The following is a 25,628-nucleotide window of genomic DNA, read 5'->3' on the forward strand; positions in this document are numbered from 1 at the left end:
TAAACTATTCATTATTATGTCTTAAAAAACATTAGCCACTTAAAACTTTTTGTTAAAATTTGGGGAATTAATTCTTCTTGTGAGTAAAGTATTAACAAACCTCCTTCTTCTGTATGGAAAGATTACAATGGGTTAGCCTTCTACTGCTGCTTCTGATAAAAGTAAAAATGATCCCTGATTGGTAACCTGCCTTGGGACTGGGAGGAGTGTGGATGGATCATAAATACTGCTGGAAGCTATAGCTTTGGGCTTCCCATAGCATATTTCTTCTTACTGGGTATGTCCCTCCTTGTGTTTAACACCTGACCTGTCTGTTTTGGAGCTGGAGAATTGTCTCTGAACTCCTACTGAAGAGACATACTTGATGCTGTCCTGCTGACATGCTGTGTTCCTGGCCTGCATCCTTCTTCAGAACTAGTCTGTGTCACATTTTGGCCCATTGAATCTTGTTAGTTTGATCGCCCTGCTGAACCCAACATCACTGCTGCTGGTTGAGCAGAATAGGCATTATACTATCATAAATATTTAATATGAAAAGTGTAATAATAATAATAATAACAGGTAATTCTTCCTTTATTTTTCAGAAATGTGTTACGGATGAGTGTTTCTTTTTTGAACGATTGGAATCTAATAACTACAATACTTACCGGTCAAGGAAATACACCAGTTGGTATGTGGCACTGAAACGAACTGGGCAGTATAAACTTGGATCCAAAACAGGACCTGGGCAGAAAGCTATACTTTTTCTTCCAATGTCTGCTAAGAGCTGATTTTAATGGCCACATCTAATCTCATTTCACATGAAAGAAGAAGTATATTTTAGAAATTTGTTAATGAGAGTAAAAGAAAATAAATGTGTATAGCTCAGTTTGGATAATTGGTCAAACAACTTCTTATCCAGTAGTAAAATATGTAACCATTGTCCCAGTAAAGAAAACTAACAAAAGTTGTAAAATGTATATTCTCCCTTTTATATTGCATCTGCTGTTACCCAGTGAAGCTTACCTAGAGCAATGATCTTTTTCACACATTTGCTTTATTCGAAAAGAGGCTTTTAAAATGTGCATGTTTAGAAACAAAATTTCTTCATGGAAATCATATACATTAGAAAATCACAGTCAGATGTTTAATCAATCCAAAATGTCCACTATTTCTTATGTCATTCGTTAGTCTACATGTTTCTAAACATATAAATGTGAATTTAATCAATTCCTTTCATAGTTTTATAATTCTCTGGCAGTTCCTTGTGATAGAGTTTATAAAACAGTCCTGTGTGAACTGCTGGAAGTTCTTCCACAGTCAGGTCAATTTTGTCAAACCCTTCTCTGTACCCATACACCAGCAGCCTAGCAACTCTGCTGGTGATGGGAGTTGTATTTTCAGTCTTCGCCAGGTCATTGAGATCCATCCACTCACATCTTAAGCATTCATCCTGGCAAAAATTTATGGTGAATGAATATGGCTTTAGGCGGCAGATGATATACATATCTGATTTCCCAAAAGCTCCAGGATTTGTGTGCTGTTGCCGAATACTCAGGACGGACCTGAATTCTGATTTTATACCAGTCTCTTCAAAAACTTCTCGAACCGCTGTGTCTCCTACATAAAAAAAGAGATGTACAAATCAATAATAATTACACTTTTAGAAACTGTATCATCAAAGATTTTCAGTTAAAGTAGCATTATGTAAAGGCTCAAAACATTACCCTAACAAAGTAAAGTTTTCAATACAAATTCTTTGCCTTGTGGATATCAAGAAACCCCAAAATATTTTCTTACCACTGTAAATTCAAGAAGCTTTTGAAATGCTGAATATTTCTTTGGCTGCTACTTGCTTATCTACCTGTACATTTTTGGGGTCAGCTCTTTTTAACTTCTTGCTGCTCTGTTTCCCAAAAGGTAAAAATATAGATTGAAAAGTTAAAACATTTTGCATGGCTGCAGTTCCTTTGTTTCTTGAGATAAGATTCCAAAGAACTTAGATTCATTTCTTCAACACCGAAATGCTGGAGGTGTTTCATCAGTTTTCAAGAAACTTGGAATATAAATAATTTTATAATTCAACAAAGGTTTTCACATTTTATAAGGTTGATTTTTCAATTAAATGCAAATTTGTGTGGCAGGATTTTTATTGCCATTAACATATTTTTGTGGCTGCTTTTTCTACACATCCAGATGGTCCCTCTAACTGGGCTTTCTCTAATTTTGTGATGCTCTGTCATTGTCTCCCAAGGTATTTAGGAGAAGCCCTTTAAAAAGCTGCCTTCCTCTACCACTTTGCTGGAAAGCTTCACAATTGTCACAGACAAAGATTTTTGTTGCAATACTCGTTTTGCCTCTATTTTTCTTGTTTGTCAAATAGTAAATGATATTTGCCCTTGCAGTAATTCTACTGGTGAAAAACATGCAAAGAAGAGGAAGTCACAGAAACATGTCTCAATTCCCATGTGCTGTGACTGTAGACTGTCTTACCATAGACTGTCTTACCCATTCCCTGGATATGCTCTTGTTTTTTCCCTCTAATAGCTATGGAAAGATGCATAGAAAGAGTATAATGTTTTAAAACATAAGGCATTTATCTGCCATTTTTCAATTACATGCTGACTTCCCTTACAATTGAGATTTGCCCATAGGTTAAACATGGTTAGAAATAACTGAAAGCATAAAAGAAAAATCTAGGCCGGGTGCAGTGGCTCATGCCTATATTCCCTGCACTTTGGGAGGCCAAAGCAGGAGGATTGCTTGAGCCCAGGAGTTCAAGACCAACCTGGTGAAACCCCATCTCTACAAAAAAACACAAAAATTAGCCAGGCATGGTGGCGTGTACATGTGGTCTCAGATACTTGGGAGGCTGAGGTGGGAGGGTTGATCACTTGAGGCTGAGAGGTCGAGGTTGCAGTGAGCCATAATCGTGCCACTGCACTCCAGCCTAGGCAACAGAGTGAGACTTTGTCTCAAAAAAGGAGAAATTTTCCTTAATAAGAAAAGTAATTTTTACTCTGACGTGCAATACATTTGTTATTAAATTTATTATTTAAGATGGTAGCACTAGTCTTAAATTGTATAAAATATCCCCTAACATATTTAAATGTCCATTTTTATTCATTATGCTTTGAAAAATAATTATGGGGAAATACATGTTTGTTATTAAATTTATTATTAAAGATAGTAGCACTAGTCTTAAATTTGATATAACATCTCCTAACTTGTTTAAATGTCCATTTTTATTCTTTATGTTTGAAAATAAATTATGGGGATCCTATTTAGCTCTTAGTACCACTAATCAAAAGTTCAGCATGTAGCTCATGATCTATGCTGTTTCTATGTCGTGGAAGCACCGGATGGGGGTAGTGAGCAAATCTGCCCTGCTGAGCAGTCACCATAGCAGCTGACTGAAAATCAGCACTGCCTGAGTAGTTTTGATCAGTTTAACTTGAATCACTAACTGACTGAAAATTGAATGGGCAAATAAGTGCTTTTGTCTCCAGAGTATGCGGGAGACCCTTCCACCTCAAGATGGATATTTCTTCCCCAAGGATTTCAAGATGAATTGAAATTTTTAATCAAGATAGTGTGCTTTATTCTGTTGTATTTTTTATTATTTTAATATACTGTAAGCCAAACTGAAATAACATTTGCTGTTTTATAGGTTTGAAGAACATAGGAAAAACTAAGAGGTTTTGTTTTTATTTTTGCTGATGAAGAGATATGTTTAAATATGTTGTATTGTTTTGTTTAGTTACAGGACAGTAATGAAATGGAGTTTATATTTGTTATTTCTATTTTGTTATATTTAATAATAGAATTAGATTGAAATAAAATATATTGGGAAATAATCTGCAGAATGTGGGTTTTCCTGGTGTTTCCCTCTGACTCTAGTGCACTGATGATCTCTGATAAGGCTCAGCTGCTTTATAGTTCTCTGGCTAATGCAGCAGATACTCTTCCTGCCAGTGGTAATAAGATTTTTTAAGAAGGCAGTTTGTCAATTTTAATCTTGTGGATACCTTTATACTCTTAGGATATTATTTTATACAAAAGCCTTGAGGATTGCATTCTATTTTCTATATGACCCTCTTGATTTTTAAAAAACACTATGGATAACAATTCTTCATTTACCTAGTATTATGAAAGAATGAAGGAGTTCAAACAAATGTGTTTCCCAGTTAACTAGGGTTTACTGTTTGAGCCAATATAAATGTTTAACTGTTTGTGATGGCAGTATTCCTAAAGTACATTGCATGTTTTCCTAAATACAGAGTTTAAATAATTTCAGTAATTCTTAGATGATTCAGCTTCATCATTAAGAATATCTTTTGTTTTATGTTGAGTTACAAATGCCTTCATATAGACATAGTCTTTCAGACCTCTACTGTCAGTTTTCATTTCTAGCTGCTTTCAGGGTTTTATGAATTTTCAGGCAAAGCTTTAATTTATACTAAGCTTAGGAAGTATGGCTAATGCCAACGGCAGTTTTTTTCTTCTTAATTCCACATGACTGAGGCATATATGATCTCTGGATAGGTGAGTTGTTGTGACAACCACAAACACTTTTTTTTTTTAAAGAAAAAAAGGTAGTGAATTTTTAATTATCTGGACTTTAAGAAGGATTCTGGAGTATACTTAGGCCTGAAATTATACATATTTGGCTTGGAAATGTGTGTTTCTTCAATTACATCTACAAATAAGTACAGCTGAAATTCAGAGGACCCATAAGAGTTCACATGAAGAAAATCAATTCATTTGAAAAGGCAAGATGCAGGAGAGAGGAAGCCTTGCAAACCTGCAGACTGCTTTTTGCCCAATATAGATTGGGTAAGGATGCAAAACATAAGCTTAATTAGCTCACATGCTCTGCTCTCATGTGGCACCAGTGGATAGTGTGAGAGAATTAGGCTGTAGAACAAATGGCCTTCTCTTTCAGCATTCACACCACTACAAAATCATCTTTTATATCAACAGAAGAATAAGCATAAGGTCAATAAGTACCTGAAACCAAGATTGGCTAGAGATATATCTTAATGCAATCCATTTTCTGATGGATTGTTACGAGTTGGCTATATAATGTATGTATGGTATTTTGATTTGTGTAAAAGTTTTAAAAATCAAGCTTTAAGTACATGGACATTTTTAAATAAAATATTTAAAGACAATTTAGAAAATTGCCTTAATATTGTTGGCTAAATAGAATAGGGGACATGCATATTAAGGAAAAGGTCATGGAGAAATAATATTGGTATCAAACAAATACATTGATTTGTTATGATACACACTGAATTTGATCCAATAGTTTAAGGAATAGGTAGGAAAATTTGGTTTCTATTTTTCGATTTCCTGTAAATCAGTGACATAAATAATTCTTAGCTTATTTTATATTTCCTTGTCTTAAATACTGAGCTCAGTAAGTTGTGTTAGGGGATTATTTCTCAGTTGAGACTTTCTTATATGACATTTTAATATGTTTTGACTTCCTGACTATTAAAAATAAATAGTAGATACAATTTTCATAAAGTGAAGAATTATATAATCACTGCTTTATAACTGACTTTATTATATTTATTTCAAAGTTCATTTAAAGGCTACTATTCATCCTCTGTGATGGAATGGTCAGGAATTTGTTTTCTCATAGTTTAATTCCAACAACAATATTAGTCGTATCCAAAATAACCTTTAATGCTAAACTTTATTGATGTATATCCAAAGCTTCTCCTTTTCAGACAGATTAATCTAGAAGCACTCATAAACAGAAGAATAGGTGGTATGTTCCTAATGATATTATTTCTACTAATGGAATAAACTGTAATATTAGAAATTATGCTGCTAATTATATCAGCTCTGAGGTAATTTCTGAAATGTTCAGACTCAGTCGGAACAAATTAGAAAATTTAAATTTTTATTCTTAGCTATAAAGCAAGAAAGTAAACACATTAATTTCCTCAACATTTTTAAGCCAATTAAAAATATAAAAGATACACACCAATATCTTCTTCAGGCTCTGACAGGCCTCCTGGAAACTTCCACATATTTTTCAACTGCGGTATAAAGTCAGAAAATAAAGTTAACATAACTTTCACTAACACATACATATGTAGATTTCACAAAATCCACCTATAATTGGTCAAAGTGGTTGAGAATATATTTTTTAGTAATTGCATGCAAAATTTTTCTAGCTTCCATCCTTTCTCCCTCGTTTCTTCTTTTTTTGGGGGAGCTGGTAACTGATGAAATCTTTTCCCACCTTTTCTCTTCAGGAAATATAAGTGGTTTTGTTTGGTTAACGTGATACATTCTGTATGAATGAAACATTGGAGGGAAACATCTACTGAATTTCTGTAATTTAAAATATTTTGCTGCTAGTTAACTATGAACAGATAGAAGAATCTTACAGATGCTGCTATAAATAAGTAGGAAATATAAATTTCATCACTAAAATATGCTATTTTAAAATCTATTTCCTATATTGTATTTCTAATCAGATGTATTACTCTTATTATTTCTATTGTATGTGTTAATGATTTTATGTAAAAATGTAATCGCTTTTCATGAGTAGTATGAATAAAATTGATTAGTTTGTGTTTTCTTGTCTCCCATTTCTTTGTGTCTTCTTGTCTATGAATTTTTTTCTTTTTTTTTGTTGGGGAGGGGCAGGTGGAAAGATCTGATCTTGGAATAGGGATAAATATAGAAAAATGGATTAAAAACAATTATGAGATGACATGGACAATATTCTTATGGCTGACATGATTACTTTTTTTCCTGTTAGAGTTCTATCTATCCATCACGTGATAAAAGAAAAGAATGAGAAATTATAACATACTCATAAGGGAGCTGTACCTTTGGCTAGTACCCTATACTCTTCATTCATAAAGTAAGTTATGGTCCTTTTACTGGTTTGCTTTGTGACACACTCATTTCCTGGATGAATGCTTCTTAAAAGAATGTGTCATTTCTCAACTATGCTAGGTTGGAGACCAGTGGCATGGTTCCCAGAGTTTCCATAGACTGTTGATTATGTGGGTACGGAATTCAGGCTTTCAGTGTCTGGGCTAGGCTTGACATTAATTTATAAAGGATATTATGCTTTACTTTATTAATGTAGAAATATATCTGTAAATATACCTCTATATCAATGCACTGTCTTCTAGATTCCATTTGGAAATATTCCCAGAAGGTTTATTTCTCCAGAAACTATGCAGTCTTTGTCTAACAAGATGTTGAACTTTACCACCATAAATTCCATTTACTTTTTGAGACAGGGTCTCATTCTGCTGGCCAGCCTGGAGTGTAGTGGCACCATCAGAGCTCACTGCAGTCTTGACCTGCCTGGGCTCAGGTGATCCTCCCACCTCAGCCTCCTGAATAGTTGGGACTACAGGTGTGCACCACCACACCTAATTTTTTTTTTTTTTTTTTAGAGATGAGGTTTCACAGTGTTGCCCAGGCTGGTCTTGAACTCCTGAGGGTCAGGCAATCCTCCCACCTGGGCTTCCCAAAGTGCTGGGGTTACAGGTGTGAGCTACCATAACCAGCCTGCAAGTTCTGTTTCTAACAAAAGAAAAGTTATAATGGAGCAGACAAATGTTTCCTAAAAACAATAAAAGTCAACTTTAAAAGTCTTTGACCATAAATGATAAGAGATTGTTAATTAAATCTGGAGATGAACTTATTAGAAGGGGGAAAATGCTAGACATAAGGATTGAAAACAGCTCACACAAATTTGATTTTGACTATTTCATAAACCTTTTATATGGAAATATTAGGTATATGTTTATGCTGGTAAGTATTTTGTGACATTTTATGGCACCACTTAGGTTTTTAAAATGCTTACTTCTCCCCTAAAAAAGCTTGAGCCTGAGTATAGTCTTAAGTAGTAGACAGGCCTAAGCTATGTGGTTTATGAAAAATCTAGTTAATGTCCTAAATATGATCAGTAGTGAGATGAGCATGTCTTCCCACTTTTTTTTCTTTATATCAAACAATTCCCATTAGCTGTGTTTGGCAATATTACAACAACAGTAAAATACTAATGCTGGGCACAGTGCCTCACGTGTGTAATCCCAGCACTTTGGGAGACTGAGATGGGAAGATCACTTGCGCCTTGGAGTTCAAGGCTGTAGTGAGTTATTGTGCCACCGCACTCCAGCCTGGGCAACAGAGTGAGACCCCAGACGCTATGCCAGGTCTGACCCACAGACTCTGACTGAATGATGGATGAAAAAATGCACTCAGGCACAGATCACAGATATCCAATGAAAGAGCAGGCTGGGGACTGGGCCACTCACAGAAAGAGTTGCAGTAGCCACGGCCCTGACAAGCCAGTGCTGCGGGCATTTATTCAGTACAGATTTAATGACAAAGGCCTTGAGTCAACACAGTTGTGGGCAATTAACATGGTCATGCACCCCTGCCACCCCACCCTGCCCCCACCACCACTGCCCCAGAGAGAGTAGTCCTGTGCGCCAACGGTTAACTTACCTAGATCAGGTTCTTTACATCCCCATGTTACCTAAACTAAGCTTTCAGGCACCAGATAAGAGAATCTGGCTGCCTTCAGCCAAATCCTTTTCCAAAGCTTTTGTAAACCTTCCAGCCTTCCAGGAAGGTTTGCATCTTTCTACAATTTTTCCCACCACCCTGACCAATCTCCTACACTACACTAAATATTTGTATAAGAATTATGCACATTTAAACTTCCTTTTTTTCCTTCGGAAATCCTTTTCCGAAGCTTTTCTAAACCTTCCAGCCTTCCAAGAAGGTTTGCATCTTTCTACAATTTTTCCCACCACCCTGACCAATCTCCTATGCTATGCTAAATATTTGTATAAGAATTATGCACATTTAAACTTCACAGTACTCCCATGAGAGGCTATAATTTGTTCCCACTTTAGAGGTGATGAAACTGAGGGCATAAAAACACTTGACTGGGGTCACACACCTAGTATGTGATAAACTCAGTGTTAAAATCCAGGCAGGCTGGTTCTAACCATCTTTTAAGAAATTGTAAAAGTCGATTTGATATTTTCTCACTAATACTTAGTGACTGTCCACTGCTTTTTCATATACCTTTTAATCTCTTCCTGGGACCTAATTGGAACATTCTATGTAAATCCAATTAGATTCTGTGTCTTAGACTTACACTTTTCCAGGGCTCACAAATGTGGACTACAGTTTAGTGCCAAATGTCTTTGTATCTATCTGTTGCTTGTGATTTCCCCATCTAGAATGTTCTGATTGGCATGGAATTTATTTCTTAGCTAGTGATCTTTTATTATTCTTTCTTTCCAGTATATTGTTTTATGGCAAAAAAAATTACTGACGATTGGTTTTGAAAATGTAGCCTATGAGATTATGTTTTTCATCTTTGTTCTCCCTTCCTATAAAAGAAGATGATATCTCTATGCCTCAAGTGTAAAATTCCATGATCCTTTTTTTTCCTAATCTTAAAAAAGGAACTTTCCACTCTCTTGTGAAAGAAATATTCTAAAATGCTCTTCTGCTTAGCTGCTTTGTTGGGTGCTACTCAACATTCACATATATGACCCCTCCCTGCTTTGAGTTGGTGAGGTCTAGTTCCTTTAAGCATATCTGATTTTCACATACTACAAAAGGTATAGTATCCTTTTAACTTATAAAAATATGTTATTTTAACCATATTAAAGCATATCTGATTTTCACATACTACAAAAGGTATAGTATCCTTTTAACTTATAAAAATATGTGATTTTAAACCATATTTAGATTAGTTCCATCATATTTTGGAATGGTGAATGGTATGACAATTTTCCTATACATTTGCCAATTACAAGTCTGATGTTCTTTGTGTGTGTGTAGCAGTAAATGGAAAACAGAAGACAGTGTGGATGATGTAAGGGTGGTCTCATTTATCACTCTGCAATCCTTCCTTCCCCACTGTTAGAAATTGCTAGCCCAAGAAATAATCATTTTGGCTACTAAGAAAGGGTAAATTTTCTGATGCATTTTTTAGAGATATTAACAGAATGTAAGATACTTTCTCTGTTAAAGCATGTTCAAGTTTAAAACCACTATTTCTTTGAAAACTTATCCTGAAGATAAACTTGTTTATTTGAGGGTTTCTAGAATGGATGAAAGGAATGATTCATTTTCTGATTCTTTTTCTGTTTTCCCCGTTCCACAGACATCTGCTTTCCTAAGCAGAGGATTCATTTTAAGACCTTCCCTAGGCATGGCTACTGAAATCCTAACCAGAAGTTTGTATAAACACAACCCTTAAAAGACTACTAATTTCTTTCAGCCATATCTCCAGAACTCAGAGCAAGGGCACAGACCTGCTAGCCTGTTCCCTTTGGTTCTCATATATATGTGACCCTCTTGTTCTGTCTTTACTCCAACTTGGTCAGATGCCAGAAATTTGGTTATCTTTTATTTTTCATTGTTCTAGTCTTTAATACTCCTATCGCCTTTTAGAATTCAGACCTACTGTATTTAGATAAATCTCACTAGATACAATATTATCACTGTTACCAATGAGACAGAAGCTACCACAGAGTGTCTCATAAGTTTGTTCATTCATTCAATAGAAATTTATTGCTTGTTAGGTGTTGGGCATACAGAAGTTAATGTATATGGCAAGCATAAAGAAGTTAATGTATATTGGGCATACTGAACTTAATGTACATGGCAAACCCAGTCATTCTTTTTATCTTGGCACCATGTGTTTTTCTTAATAACACTTATCTCCACCTTACATAACATTTATTCATTTTATTATTTGTATCTTACACATTTGAATGTAAGCTCCATATGTAGAAACTTTGCTTAACTCCATATGTGGAAACTATACATCTGTTCAGTGATGTATACCTAGTGCTTAGTGCACCATGTATTTTTCTTAATAACACATCTCCACCTTATATAATACTCATTCGTTTTATTGTTTGTATCTTATGCATTTGAATGTAAGCTCCCTATGTAGAAACTTTACTTTGTTCACTAATGTGTACCTAGTGCTTAGAACAGTGTATACAGCAGAGTATGTATAAGAACTCAGTAATATTCAGTGAATGAATTAATGGGTCCCTACCCTTAACTCTTGAACACCCAGTTTATGGGTTTAAGTCACTGTTAGGTCTTTTATTACCTAAAATATTGGGGTAGGGATGAAGGACTGGAATATGTGTGTAGGGAAAGAGAAAGGACATGTAAATGTCAATTTAGATATGTGTTTGAATTTGTGCATATGCTCGTGTTGAGGGTTAAATTTTCCTCTGCAAAAAACACTTGACATTAATGCCTGGGGAGAGTGAGGTACATAAAGAAAGGAGAGCAACTGGCTTGGATGTCTGAAAAGAATGCCAATTAGTTGTTTATAATAAGTAAATAAGTATATATAATCTACATATAATTTATTAAACATTAAATATAAATTACATATCATTAATAGCTATCAGTTATATTGAAATGTCACCTAACACCAAATATTTACAGAAATTAAATTATTCCTCTTTTTATTACAACATTGAACTATATGTTAATTCTTAATTTTCATATTTTTTTGCTCTCTTTGATGGATCTCTGTTTATAACTTAAAAAAATCAAAACCCTACTTAGGAGTATCATTCCTACTTAATCCACAAATAAACTGTCTTATATAATTTGAACTTCTTTAGCTTCTACCAGTACCAACTGCCTAAAAGTGTAGCGGGAACATGACTAGATTCTGAAAAGCATCACTTTCTTGGTCTTAAAGGACCAATTATTGGCAGGTTTGAAAATCAGCAGAGCCAGGAAGCTCAATGTGCTAGTTTAGTGGTTCTCAAACTTTACATCAGAATCACCTGGAGGGCTTGTAAACACAGAATTGCTGGGCTTTATCCTCTAGAGCTTCAGATTCTACAGATCTGGGGTGGGGCCTGAGAATTTGCATTTTTAATAAGTTGATGCTCTTATTGTCTCTCAGCTCCGAATCTACCCTTCTGTACTTGCTTAGTGATGCTGGAGCTGGGATTCTGCTAACCAGTTTCTGCTTTGCCAGCTGACTCCCTTTTATGCTCCACCATTAGACTGCAAGGCTGGAGGAGGAAGGGACTAGCTCCTTACTGTGGGCCTTCTGTGTGCTCGTGGTTCCTGTGAGTATCACTCCTTCAAGGCTGCTTCACTCTAGCAGCAGCATTTCCTTCCCATAGTATCAGCAGAATCCAGTTTGAAGTTTTCCTAACATTTGTAAAAGAAGCTTCATTTTGCATCCCCTTCCCAAGAGACACCAGCAAGCTGATGCCTCATTCTCAGAGATATGGGTCCAGATAAACCAGCACCAGCTGAACAGCAAGAGATCTGAGTTTTAACTGTGCATGGTCCCACATGAAGGGACCCACAACCCACCAGAATGGCATAATGATGACTCTAAACTGAAGATATTTAAGATACAGCAGATGCAGAAAGAAGCATTTCTGAGCTTCCCTTATCTGACTAAAGGCAAAGCTTTCTGAGAATGAAGCTGCCATTAATCTCCTGAGTAGGAGTGGGGGATTGAGGGGGTTGGGGAAGCTTTCAGCCAGGAAGGAGACTGACCATTAGCACCTAGATGAGAAATTGCATAACAAAACTTTGTCAGAAGCTACTATGCCTGCATGTTTTCACTAGAAGTCCTATACCCCTCTATCCCCTTTTATTAAGATGATATAGTATACAGTATATAAACCCTTACCCCTGGCCAAGGCATTCCTTATAGAGTACTCTTAAACTTTTCTCCTGTTAATCTATCTGTTGTCAATTAATTTGTAGCACCATCCCCTCCACCCAGTTCTAAGTTGGTAGATGAAAAGTTTTCTTCCCCACCTACTTTCTATAATTTTTTTTTTTTTTTAGACAGTCTTGCTCTGTCGGCTAGGCTGGAGTACAATGGCATGATCTTGGCTCACTGCAACCTGTCTCCCAGGTTCAAGCGATTCTCCTGCTTCAGCCTTCCAAGTAGCTTGGATTACAGGCGCATACCACCATGCCCAGCTAATTTTTGTATTTTTGTAGAGAAGGGGTTTTATCATGTTGGCCAGGCTGGTCTTGAACCCATGACCTCGTGATCTGCCTGCCTTGGCCTCCCAAAGTGCTGGGATTACAGGCATGAGCCACCGTGCCTCGCCTCTTCCTCACCTACTTCATGACTTAATCTTTTTGGTTGACTTTCCCAGTCTGTGAAATTAGGACAGGTTGCTATGATGATTAAAGTAGGTAATTAATATACAGCACATAGTATGTCTGGAGTTGGTTCCTTCCAGTGGGTTCTTGGTCTCACTGACTTCAAGAATGAAGCCGCGGACCTTCGTGGTGAGTGTTAACAGCTCTTAAAGGTGGCACAGACCCAAAGAGCGAGCAGCTGCAAGATTTATTATGAAGAGCCAAAGAACAAAGCTTCCACAGCATGGAAGGGGACCCCAGCGGGTTGCCGCTGCTGGCTGAAGTGGCCAGCTTTTATTCCCTTATTTGTCCCCGCCCATGTCCTGCTGATTGGTCCATTTTACAGAGCAGTGATTGGTCCATTTTACAGAGTGCTGATTGGCGCGTTTAGAATCTTCTAGCTAGGCAGAAAAGTTCTCCAAGTCCCCACTCGATCTGGGAAGTCCAGCTGGCTTCACCCCTCAATATGATAGTGTGAAGCACAGGTTAAACATTCACTATATGCTAAATGGTATTATTAATAAAATCAAGTTTCTTAATGTCTTACATTAAGTTGATTTTCTCAGTAGTTTTGTCACACTATAACATTAAATTTGCATCTTCCAGGGTTTTAGATCATAGCATATTTTACTCAGTAGGTTCTTTTTACATTTGGATCTTTTGTTATTTGAATGCGAATGAGGATGATCATTCATATGTATGCCTGTGTGTATACATGTTACACAGAGACAGTCCCATTATTTGTTTACCCCTCTATGTGCTGTTATACTTTACCTCTGCCAACATAAAAGTGGTCTTTTCCACATAGGAAATTTTAGGAGTGCTATTCCCATATTTCCACCCATGAGTCACAGACAGAACTAGGACTTCGAGAGATCATCTCTCATTCAGGTATTCTCTGATAAGTCACTCAGTGCCTAACACATCTATGACAAATGGTTTCCTGGCTTCCACAGTTTCTTCAAATCCTTTAACAAATATTTGGAGGCTAAGACTGCAGGCTAGTCAGTAAAGATGCACAAGGATTTCTTGTGCATCTGATTCCTTGTGCACTGATGACTCCTAAGAGGTCATCAGTTCTGGTTGCCATCCTGAATATTCCAGACTATTTCTGATTTTAAGTACGCTGTCCTAATATTATTAAATACTCTATCTTTTGCAGAGCCCTCAGGCAAGGGGAGGCTGTTTTCTGTAGCCAGAAGAAGGGTACTGCTTCTACTGGCTCAGAGGGTTCAAGAGAATTTGAAATTCAAAATTCTTATGTCCATTCACTCAGGGTCGCAGGATCCCCACTCTTTTCCTGTTAGGGGATTGGCTTTGACATAGGACACTTGTCAAACTCTATTCAGTCTCCTTTGCAGCTCTGATATTCTTACAGTTGGATCTAGGCCTGATTTTCAATATTGCCTTTGTGGCTGGAGAATATGGGGGTCTCTTTAAATGGTGCCATGGAGGTCTTGGGGTTTTCATATTGTGCCTTGAATTGACAGGCTGACTTAAGCTTGTCATTTTTATTTTGCCAAGGCATCTAAACAAGTTAACAAAAGCTAGCCATCTCCAAAGCTATATAATTATTATTACGTACTTTTAAAGTGCCATGGCTACCAAACGACTCAATACTTCTGTTTCCATCTGTACCTCATTCCTTTCCATATGTAAGAATCTTAGTAGCTCCTATGTTACTATATGCCAGGGCTTATCACTACCCAACTCTATTGATGCCAGCATGCTGACTGGACCTGGAAAGTAGGAAGTGTCACGTATTCTAGATGTCCTAGTAAGACATCTAGGTGATAGAGGATAGGAGATACCCCTATTAAGTGTTTAGAAGTATAGTTGTCACAGGTGTTTAAATCAGAGTGACCCCATCTTGTAAAGAGGCTAGGTAAAATAAGGCTGAGACCTGCTGGGCTGCATTACCAGGAGGTTAGGCATTCTAAGTCACAGGATGAGATAGGAGGCCACACAAGATACAGGTCATAAAGACCTTGCTGATAAAACAGGTTGCAGTAAAGAAGCCAGCCAAAACCCACCAAAACCAAGATGGGGATGAAAGTGACCTCTGGTCATCCTTACTGCTCATTATATGCTAATTATAGTGCATTAGCATGCCAAAAGACACTCCTACCATGACAGTTGACAAATGCCATGGTAATATCAGGAAGTTACCCTATTTGGTCTAAAACGGGGAGGAACCCTCAGTTCCGGGAATTGCCTGCCCCTTTCCTGGAAAACTCATGAATAAGCCAACACTTGTTTAGCATATACTCAAGAAATAACTCGAAGTATCCTTAGTGGAGAAGCCCAAGCCACTGCTCTGCATATGGAGTAGCCATTGTTTATTCCTTTTCTTTCTTTTTTTGAGACGAGTCTCACTCTGTTGCCCTGGCTGGAGGGCAGTGGCATGATCTCAGGTTTCGGCAACGTCCGCCTCCTGGGTTCTAGTGATTCTCCTGCCTCAGCCTCCCAAGTAGCTGGGATTACAGGCATGCGCCACCATGCCCTGCTAATTTTTGTGTTTTTTTAAAGTAGAGATGGGGTTTCACCATGTTAGCCAGGCTGGTCTCAAACTCCTGGCCTCAAGTGATCCACCTGCCTCAGCCTCCCAAAGTGCTGAGATTACAGGCACCAGCCACCGCACCTGGCCTATTCCTTTACTTTCTTTCTTTTTTTTTTTTTTTTTTTTGAGACGGAGTTTCGCTCAGTCACCCAGGCTGGAGTGCAGTGGCGTGATCTCGGCTCACTGAAACCTCCACCTCCCGGGTTCATGCCATTCTCCTGCCTCAGCTTCCTGAGTGGCGGGTACTACAGGCGCCCACCACCACGCCCGGCTAATTTTTTGTATTTTTAGTAGAGACAGGGTTTCATGTGTTAGCCAGGATGGTCTCTATCTCCTGACCTCGTGATCTGCCCGCCTTGGCCTTCCAAAGTGCAGGGATTACAGGCATGAGCCACTGCGCCCGGCCCCTTTACTTTCTTAATAAAACTTGCTTTCACTTTACGGATTCACCCAAATTCTTTCTTGTGTGAGATCCAAGAATCCTCTCTTGGGGTCTGGATCAGGACCCCCTTCTGGTAACAGTAATCTGTAGATCTCCAAGGTATGGGCGATTTGGTGCACCTTGCAACTATCCCCACTCACAGCACTTGGAGCAATACTTTTTTACATTTTGGAAGCAGCATATATCATATTTGGGAATATCTCTCCAATTCATTTCTACTAACAAAAAGCCTGGATCCTTTCCTCCTACTGTGAATCGTAAACTAAAAATAAAATCCTAAACCCCTACCAACTGAATGGACCCCCTCTTGACCAAGGGGACCCCAAAAAAATCTTATAAACTAAATCCCCAGCCATGATGGGTAGGAAGGTTGGACACACCTCATTATACCCCTTCCTTTTTGGAGTTTAGTCACAACTGACCATTATTATGTTAACATAAGGTAACAAAATGGACTCTTTGTGACAATAAGATACCAAATTATAAACAGGATCTAAAGCCATGCCAGACAAGGGTTAAGTCACACAACCCTGCAGGTCACTCTGACCCAGTGTAATATTGGTTGACAGACTTCTTTATTTTAACTTAAAACATTCTTTCTGCTGACTCTAAATTTTTAGACAAAGCTTCACTTCCTTAATCAATTGTAAATTAGAGAATCTGTGAATCTACCTATAGCCAGTAAGCCCCCTCTTTAAACACCCTGCCTCTTCAAAACATCCTGCCTTTTCGGGCGAAATCAATGTATACCATCCACGTATTGATTTATGTCTCTGCTTGTAACTCCTGCCTCCCTCAAACTTATTAAACAAAACTGTAATTCAATTAACCACTGGCACACGTTCGCAGGACCTTTTGAGATGCATTTCCCAGACCAAGGTCATTCATTGGTTCAAAATAAACCTTTCAAAAATGTTTTACAGAGTCTGACTTTTCCATTAACAGAATTAATAAAATGGCATTCTGATTTATAAATTAATTTCTTATTACCCTGACTTAATCTTACTCAAAATCCAAACAACTCTGAGTAAAGAAAAACAATTAAAGTTTGTTAACTTTTAAAGGACCAACTGCTGAATCATGTGTTCTCTGAAAAGTTCAGCCATCTCAGTGAGCAAAAAACAAAAGGATTTTTAATAAAAAGGTCTTTCTTTCTTACTTATAGTCTACAGTCTTTATTTGGGTCTTCTAAAAACTGTAAAAATAGATCATCATCCTAGGTTTTGAGAAAAACTGATAATTACTCTATATCTCCTTAAATTAATCATCTCCCCACCATCCCAGCTTTTTTTTTTTTTTCTTGAGACAGGGTCTTACTCTGTCACCCAGGCTGGAGTGCAGTGGCTTGATCATGGCTCACTGCAGCCTTGACCTTCCAGGCTCAAATAATCCTTCCACCACAGCCTCCCAAGTAGCTGGGACTATAGGTGCGCACCACCATTCCTGCCTATGTTGTTTTTTTAGTTTAGGTTTAGTGAAAAGATTACCCTATAGGCTTCTGATTGTGCCTATTACTAGTTGCGTAATGTTGAATAAGTTATTGTAACCTCTCTAAATCTCAGTCCTAAAATAATGGAGATAATAGTAAGTATGATTATTAAATGAGAAACATTTCATGGAAATTATTTCATGCAAGTATTTTATGTCATCACAAATTATTTGATTATCTGGTTTTATTTCTACTGACAGAGCAAAACATGATAGAATTAAAATTTTTTTTTTACCCCAAAAACCTCATAAACTAGGATCAGGAATGTGTGCTGTAACAGAGGAATAAGTATTAGCAAATGTTTGGCTATGACTTTTTAGGAGGCTAAAGGCCAGAACAGAGCCTTCTGTGCACTACAGGCTGGTACTACCACTTTATTAAGGTTTTTAATTCTCTTTGTATATGACTACAGGTTCTAAGAGCCACCAAATAAACCATTCATGAACCTATCTAGGGTTAATTACTCAAAAGTCACCAAGCCTAAAGGTATGACCTTCAAATGACTGTAAAGGCCATACAAAAGAAACTCAGAGTGGAAAAAGGCAAAACTCTCCACTTGAATCTTTATAAGTAAACATTACAGGATGAACTCAGTTATTCCAAAGAATGACGAAAACAGTGCCACTGTGGACTGAGTTTTCCCCTACAATGGGATGACGCTTATTTATTTGTTTTGTCATTAGGTCTGGATCTCCCTTTGTTTTCTGACTATGTTGAAAAACACTAAGAAACATTTCAGAAAACACTTTCACTTATTTGAAACTAAGATGAATAAAACTAGAGAAGCATTAAGTGCAACCATGATTAACAGAGAACCATAAAAGTTTTAGTGGTTTACCTGGAATTCAGGCAAATTTATTGAACATAGTTTTCACTATTACCCTGTTTTAAAAATATAGCCCAACTCAATTCTTTCCTTTTCAATTACATATTTCAAGTACAGATTGCTCTGGGAGTTTGATTTCTGTAAGCTGAACCTGTTAAGTCACTTGTCTTTGCAGGTTTTATAAAGAAACAAAAAATCTACTCAAAAAACATAAAGCTGTCTAGGTTTGGAGTAAGACAATTCAGCTATATCTGCCAGGAAAGCTCCTTTTTTTCCAGATTGCAATGCAGTTTTTAACATTATCAGACCCAAGTTTGTTTTCTATGAATTTCTGTGTTTTATGACATGAATAATAACATGGCTAGATTCTTATTTGGTAGATTAACCAACCCTGAAGAACTGCTTGGAGTGGCACAATCATCTTATCTGGCTGTCTTTCAGCCTCTGTTAAAGTCCATAATGAAATTTTATTTGACAAAATCACTTCTGAAACCCAGTGTGCTATTTAAAAAACCTTCATGGTTTACCCTTTTCTTTCCATACTACCAAAGTGGCTTAGATCACATTTTATCTATATATTGTGTAAGTATTTATGCTATGTACATGGAAGATACATAGAATTACAGTATTACAATATTTTGTTTGACCATTGAGTCTAACTCCTAAATTTTATAAATGGGGAAACTTAGGTCCCCAGAGTCAGAAAGACAGTTAATGGCATGGCCAAATCCTAGGGACCCGGGTCTGCTGATTCCGTTTTGTCTCATTAACATCATTCACATGAGCCCAGGAAAGATTAAATAAATTCTGGTGATCTACTTCTTCTTTAAATGAAAAGAGAGATAATTAAAGGGATATACTTAGAAGACAGTAAAACCCTTTTATGGTATCTCTTTAGAAGTAACTGCTACATACCAAAGTATAGTTTTGTTTTAAATATAACAAAAGAAATTAATCAATTTATGTTACTTGTACATACAGTATTTGTTAATAATGTTTGGGCATATCATCTGTCTGCTATATTGGAGAGAGTTATAATCTCCACTTTGGGTTGAAGCCAACTTTACAAAGTAGAAGTGGCAAAGGGATTGGAACTCTGGTCAGTCTGGCTGCCAAGTCCATTTTGTTTATATCAGCTCCCTCTCATTGGGCATACTGTTGTCAGGCTAATTTGCATATTGTTATTAGATTAATTTTGTCCATATATCATCTTCATCATTTTGTCATCACAATCAAAATCTTTTAATAGTTACTGTTTCCATGTCAAGTCTAAACTCATCTGCCTGGTTCTCATAACTAGGCCCTACTTTTACCACTCAATCATGCCTCCTACTCTCTGGTCATAACCGTTACATATATATGTCCCAATTCAAATATAAAACTTATTGAGGGCTAGGTACAATACTACTTTAGGTGTTCTATAAATTTCTGTTGAGGACAAAAAGCTTAATTTGAATCAGAGATCCTGCCTTAATGAAAACTTCAAAGTTACTTGGAGCCATAAGAATAGTTTTAGATAGCATTTCCAAGAAATGTGTGACACTGCTTTCAGCTATCATTATAAACATTAATTTAAACTTTAAGAACATATGTGGTGGGGAAAAATGTTTGACTATGTCCACTAATATTTGCTGAAGTCTCAGAAAGTATCAAAATCATTATTCTCTTTCACTTTTACTTCTGACTCCTGAGCATGAAAACATCTGATCCCTAATCACGGTACTTCTCTGGGAAATATTTGTTGCTTCTAGTCACCTAGACTCCTTATCTTGGTATCCAATCCTCTTCACATTGTTTCCAATCTAGCTCTCAAGTCAAATATCTTACCACTGTCCATAGTCTGGGCCACAATGAACTTTTTACCATTATTTCTAAACTACGTCAGTCCCTTTCTGAGCTCTGTGCCTTTGTACAAGCAATTCGAATTTTATCAGTTTGTTTTTTTATTTTTTTTCTTCTGCACCTGGAAAGCTCCTACTCATTCTTCAAGACCTAGTTTAAATTTCACCTCCTTTGAGAAGTCTTTGGGGACTTCTTCAGGCAAAGTTAATTGCTGTCATCTATTGTATGACTGTCTTTCCAAATAAATAGTAAGCTGCAGGGCATAAGGTATATCATCTTACTGCTTTTTATATTCTCAGCACCTGGCACAGAGTAGAAACTCACTGAATGCTGAATGAATGGAAGAATATCTTGGTAATATATTAAAGCAGACTTGTCTTCCCAATTAAATACAGTCATTTATAATTTTCCTTTAGCCATAAAGTAATAGATAGTAACACTGAGTGTTACCTGGAAATTTTCAAGGTCTGTATAAGTAGTTTGGTTTAAATAAATACCTAAGGTGATCCATAACTGCTTAGAAATGATTTTTAAAATACCTTTCTGTAACCCCTTAGACATATTAAAATTTCTATATTTTATTCTTCTCTAGAAAGAAATAAACATTTAGGAAGCAATTTATAAAACAGAAGCAGCTTACTTTATTTCGATCTTGTACAACCAGTATTTTTCTAGTACTTTCATCAAATACAGCTCCTATTAGGGGAAAAAGAAAAGATAATTGAGAAATATTAATTTCATTCACCTTAATCTCCTCCCACACTCTCTATCTGTGGTGATAAAAATTGTACCCATACTTGAAGCCTTGGTTCAAATACAGGTTGAGTATTCCTTATCTAAAATGTTTGAGAGCAGAAGTGTTAGATTTTTCTGGATTTTGGAAGATTTTCATATACATAATGAGGCATCCTGGGGATAGGACCCAAGTTTAAACATGAAATTCATTTATGTTTCATATATACCTTATACTCATAGCCTGAAGGCAATTTTATACAATATTTTAAATAATATTGTGCATGAAAACAGTTTTGACTGCATTTTGACTGTGACTTGTCACATGAGGTCAGGTATGGAATTTTCCACTAGTGGCATCATGCCAGTGCTCAAATACTTTTGGATTTTGCAGCATTTTGGATCTTTTATTTGTAGATTGGGGATGGTCAACCTGTACCACCTCATCCATGAAGACACTAAGTGCCTGTCTTAGTCCATTTGGGCTGCTATAACAAAATAACCATAGACTGGATAGTTTATAAACAACAAACTTATTTCTCACAGTTCTAGAAGCTAGGAAGTCCAAGATCAAGGTGCTGGCAGATTCAGTGTCTGATAAGGGCTCATTCTTTACAGACGGTGCCTTCTAGCCCTGTCCTCACATAGTGAAAGGGGCAAACAAGCTCCTGTGGGCCTCTTTCATAAGGACACTAATCCCATTCATGGGAGCTCTGCCCTCATGATCTAGTCACCTCCCAAAGACCCCACCTCTTAATACCATCACACTGGGGATTAGGTTTCAACATATGAATTTTAGGGGGAACAAACATTCAGACAACAGATGTGCTTCCAATATTTATTGAATAAATGAATTGACTTCTCATTTTTATTCCTTGAATCACTATGCATACAACACAGGCTGTGCCCCCTGATGATCCAAATCTCAAATATCTCAATATTCATTTCAAGACCTTTCTGAAGCCAATTAAATTTTCTTATTATGTATATACACAACTTTATAATCTACTAATATACTGCTTTGGAAGAGTTCTTTGTTTTATATATGTTTTAAATTCTAGTTCTTTTTTTGTTTATTCATTCATCATACACATTGCATATTCTCTCTTTCTTTTTAAAAATATTTCCCTTTGGGCAATCTTGGGTCAAAAATACAAATGACATATTAGTGATTTTTATTATGATCCTTTAGATGTTATGATTTAAACATTACTTGTATTTAAATAATGTGGGATGACATTTTTTAAAAGATACTTTCTACATATTTGTCCATGCTTTCAGTATTAACTGAGTTCCTATATATAATGCACATAGATCCTATGCATATTAATTGAGCTCCTACTATGTGCCAGGCACTTTTCTAGGTGCTACAGATACAGTGGTGAACAACACAAATGAAACTCCCTATCCTTATGGGGTTCACATTCTGGTATGTGTGTGGGGAGGCGCCAAAACAAACAAAAAATAAATTATATAGAATATTAGAAGGTGATAAATGCTATGTAGAATATAGAGAAGGAATAAATATGTGTAACATGGGGAAAAGTAATTGAAATGCAATTGAAATGAAAACACCACACTTGACTATTTTAAAGCAGGAAGGAAAATCACCCAGTGAGATATAATTAACATTAATGTTGGCTTCTATTAGAAAATGTAAGCTATAATTTAACTGGACTTTACAAGAGGTAGACTGCCAAAGAAATGCCAAGGAAACTTACTCTTAAATTTTAATAATTTGTGGTTACTCAAATTGAACTTCTCCCTAATGAATTCACTGTAAACATGAGCACAGTATCAGAGACAAAACCAGCACCACTAAAGCACAATTTGAGCGACCTCTGCTGGTCACAACATAAAAATTATTATTATGATTAGGCACTGTGCTTCAACGTACATCAGCTCAGGTATAAGTCACAATAATCCTGTGAGTGATACGAGAGTCTGGCTTCATATAGCTCTAACTGGTAGAACTGGGACTGATAGCCAGTCTGTCTGGATTCTAGGCAGGCACACTCTTCTCACTGTGCAATGCTGCCCCTCCACAATACTGAAACTGCTCTCTCAGAAGACTCACATTTCCATCCCATTCATTAAAAAAATATTGAATATCTACTTTATGTCACTTGCTGTCTTTAGCTTGAGGATATCGTGATGACCAAGACAGATAAAATATCTGCCTTTATGGAGTTTATATTATTGTGGGGGAGATTAAGTGATACAATATCATTAATTTACATACATGATATAATAGAATTTCAGACTGTGATAAATGCCATAAAGAAACATAGAGCTGGATAAAGGGACAAGGAATGATGGCATTAGTGTGCAGGGAGAAGTCACTTCTAGACAGAAGGGTCAGGGGCTTTTCTGAGAAGGAGACACTTGAGCAGAAACTTCGGCTATAAAGAACTAGATAAAGAAAGTTCTGGAGAAGCATGCTGCAGGAAGAGGAGCCAGTAGATGTCAAGGCTCTGAGTCAGACACAAGCTTGCTAAGTTTGAAAAGCAAAAGAAAGCAATGGCTCAAGCTATTCCAGCTACATCTGCCTTTGGTAGTTTATAACAAATGCCAATTATTTTTCTTTCCACCTAAAAACTCTGCACCCCAGCCTGGGCAACATGACGAAACCCTATCTTTACAAAAAATACAACAATTAGCCTGGCATGGTGGCACATGCCTGTAGTCCCAGCTACTTTGGGAGGCTAAGGCAGGAGGACCACTTGAGCTAAAGAGGTGGAGGTCGGAATGAGCCCAGATCATGACACTGCATTCCAGCCTGGGTGACAAAGTGAGAACCTGCCTCAAAAAAAAAAAAAAAAAAGCAAAACAAAAAACAACTCTGCACCTTTCCAGAACAATTTCTTACATTACCTTGTCCACACTCCCAACAGTGGCTTCAAATCCTAGTTAGTGTTCAAGATTGGTCAAGTTCTGCATCTCTTATTCTTTGAACTGCTCTGACACTCTAAACTATAATGTACAATATACAATATAGTACTTAGTTATCAACAGGTCCTTCATAGGATCCTCTTTTTGCATATATTACCAATTCTGTAGTAATAACTGGGAACTCTTAAGAGTCTGTGCCCGTGAATGATCATTATTTGTATAACTTTCCATTGAAGTGTGAGGCTGTCACTAAATTATTGAGTAGAATCTTTTGAAATAGAGCTGAACGGAGAGTTTCTGAATGTCTACTTGCTACAGGGAAGTAAGATAGGGACAGAGAAGACATCATTAGGCATTCTTGAACAACTCCTTGAAAAGCCTTGAAAAGCAAACTACCTTAAAAACTCTTGTAAATTATATAAAGGCAAATAAAATTATTAATTAAATAACCAATATGCTTCATTGCTTTCATTTATTAAGGTCATAAGGATTCCTTACTATTATAGTTTTTCTGGAAATCTAAGAATTTTGGTCCTTAAAGGGTAGTACTGAGACCACCACCAGCAGCAGCAGCAGCAAAAACAGAAACAGCCAGGAAAATCACCTGAATTTTCAGGTCCCACCACAGACCTACTGAATCAGAAACTCTGGGGATAGGGCCCAGCAATCTGTTTTAAGATTCCAGGTGATTTTGATGCAATCTACAATGTGAGAATCTGTGTCTTACTCTGAGGGAAGTCTTCTCTCAGCTTTCCTATGTCTCTGAAGCTAATCAGCCACTTCAAAATTCTACTCTACACTTAAATTACACGATTTTAAACAACTGTTTGGCACAATAATGTAAATATTATTAAGAAGTAATGTTCAAATCATTGAAAAATTGGTTTGCTTTACCTGAAATTCAACATAAAAGTTATCATTTACTTTACAAATTTACATAATTAGTGCCAACATGTTTTACTCTACAATAAATTTATTCCCTGATCCCAATTCAGTGCTACTATTTGAGTAGTGAAGTTTAATTATATGTGTAAAATATATTCAAGCATATCCTTTGGAAAACTAAACACTAAACTTGTTCTCTGTGCGTCTGTCTACTGATTGAGGCAAACTTCATCTATTTAAAAGCACTATGTAATAGATACTGTATTCCCCCTTGTCCAGTTTTGCTTTCTGTGATTTCAGTTATACAAGGTCAACCATAGTCTCAAAGTGTTACATCACTACTCTTGTGCTTTGGGGCATTAATAAGGAAAATAAGGGTTATTTGAATCCAAGTACTGTGATACTGGGACAGCTGATCTGATAACAGGGAAGGCTACTGAGTAACTAATGGATAGGTAGCCTATGGATCATGGATACACTGGACATGGGGAAGATTCACGGCCTGGTGGGACAGAGCAGGATGGTGAGAGATTTCATCACATTACTCAGAACAGCATGCAATTTAAAACTTAAGAGTTTTTTTCTGGAATTTTCCATTTAGGTCATAATGCCTGTCATTCACCTCACCTCACCTCATCGTGCAGGTGAATACAAAAGGGTGAATACAAAACAATATTTTGGCTCTGGCTCTGGCTCTCCCTCTCCCTCTCTTTCCACGGTCTCCCTCTGATGCCGAGCCGAAGCTGGACGGTACTGCCGCCATCTCAGCTCACTGCAACCTCCCTGCCTGATTCTCCTGCCTCAGCCT

At 36.9% G+C, this 25,628-nt stretch overlaps 2 protein-coding genes across 2 annotated transcripts in view; one reads left to right on the forward strand and one right to left on the reverse strand.

Annotated features, from left to right (window-relative positions):
• Window positions 1-6,578, forward strand: part of FGF2 (fibroblast growth factor 2) — a 72,598-nt gene extending 66,020 nt beyond the window's left edge. The window contains exon 3 of the mRNA XM_019025035.4: window positions 585-6,578. Coding sequence (XP_018880580.2) covers window positions 585-770 — 186 coding nt within the window. The 3' untranslated portion in view covers window positions 771-6,578. The remainder of the gene's footprint in view (window positions 1-584) is intronic.
• NUDT6 (nudix hydrolase 6) overlaps window positions 1,202-25,628 on the reverse strand; it is a 32,276-nt gene continuing 7,849 nt past the window's right edge. The window contains exons 3-5 of the mRNA XM_004040358.4: window positions 20,952-21,007; window positions 5,978-6,032; window positions 1,202-1,599 (exon numbers count right to left, since the gene is read on the reverse strand). Of these exons, the coding sequence (XP_004040406.1) occupies window positions 1,202-1,599; window positions 5,978-6,032; window positions 20,952-21,007 (509 nt within the window). The remainder of the gene's footprint in view (window positions 1,600-5,977; window positions 6,033-20,951; window positions 21,008-25,628) is intronic.

This window comes from Gorilla gorilla, chromosome 3 (assembly GCF_029281585.2).
Source record: "Gorilla gorilla gorilla isolate KB3781 chromosome 3, NHGRI_mGorGor1-v2.1_pri, whole genome shotgun sequence".
NCBI lineage: Eukaryota > Metazoa > Chordata > Mammalia > Primates > Hominidae > Gorilla > Gorilla gorilla.